At 46.4% G+C, this 1168-nt stretch overlaps 1 protein-coding gene across 1 annotated transcript; it reads right to left on the bottom strand.

Moving 5' to 3' along the window:
* Positions 1–237: 237 nt before the first annotated feature.
* On the bottom strand, positions 238–648 carry LOC143891255 (uncharacterized). The gene has a single exon (XM_077395875.1). It carries the CDS (start codon positions 646–648, stop codon positions 238–240), a length of 411 nt encoding a protein of 136 aa, XP_077251990.1.
* Between the last annotated feature and the right edge of the window lie 520 nt (positions 649–1168).

The following is a 1168-nucleotide window of genomic DNA, read 5'->3' as shown; positions in this document are numbered from 1 at the left end:
ATCCCAACCCTCCGATCTATAGAGGTTTCGATGCAGTTCCTCTATAGATCGGAGGGTTGGGATCATCCTATGGAAATGATTTTGTGGGCAACCTACGTAGGTTGTGGCCCATCACATGGACGGTTTGGATCATCCTACGATGTGGTCCGTACAGTACTTTTTGAAAAAAAAAACGGGACTTTAAGTGCATACACCGTATAAAATCCCCAGAATTACACCATATAAAATATCAAGCTGTCACATTTGAAGCCATCGAGCGAGTTGCGTAGGATTGACGATGCCTGGAATGTGGGCCCCAGCATCGTTATTGATGAGATGGGCCACGTCAGCATAGGCCTTAGCGGGCTTGATAATCGGCGATGATGATGCTGGTCTTGGATCGGCCCGAGGAGAAATGTGGCTTGTTTTCTTCGGCTCGGCTCCAACTGGCGCAGCTCCGGCTCGAGCTGGATCCCATCTCTGGCCAAAAAGGGTGCCTTGGGTGAGAAACTCATGGGCAAGATACCCGGCTAGAAGCCGATTGTTATTCGGCTTATCGGCGGCTTGAGTGGGCGTTACTATTGACGCCTTGAGGGCGTCAAAACCCTCTCTTTCTTTCCGCTTTCTTGACGCCCCTGGCGTCAAATCGCGACGGGGGTTGTTCCACATCGTATTCCGTAACAGCTCTTCAAAAATGTGCCACGTCAGTACCCTTTACCCTCATTTCTTTCATTGCTTTACCTTTTTTTTTCCCGAAAATACTAAAGTGAGATAGAGAGAGGACGAGAAAAAGATTTCTCGGCTACCGATAGATTAAAAAAATGGAAAAAGAAGAAAAGGGTATTAAAGTAAAAACACAATCAAAAGGAAAAAGACGAAAAGAGACAAGGGCGAGAGAGAGCAGGTCGGCGACACCGGATCGGGAAGGTCGATGGTCGGAACCTGACGATTTTGACCGGAAAAGGAATTTCCAGCCGTTTTCCGATGGAGTTCCGTTGCCGGAGAACGGAGATGAAAAAAGGGGTTTGAGAGAGAGAGAGAGGATTTGAAGAAGGGAATTGTAGATATGGAGAAGAGAGCAATTGAGGAGTGGGTATGTTATTTATAGAGAAGGGCATTCATTAAGTACCCTTGGTGTTCATGTAAAATATCCACAATGCCTCTTTGTCTCCTAAAATTACTAAAATAC

The sequence above is a fragment of the Tasmannia lanceolata genome, unplaced genomic scaffold (assembly GCF_043159265.1).
Source record: "Tasmannia lanceolata isolate RefF3 unplaced genomic scaffold, GAP_Taslan_0.1 ptg000013l, whole genome shotgun sequence".
Classification (NCBI taxonomy): Eukaryota; Viridiplantae; Streptophyta; class Magnoliopsida; order Canellales; family Winteraceae; genus Tasmannia; species Tasmannia lanceolata.
This window is presented reverse-complemented; position numbering and strand designations above follow the sequence as displayed.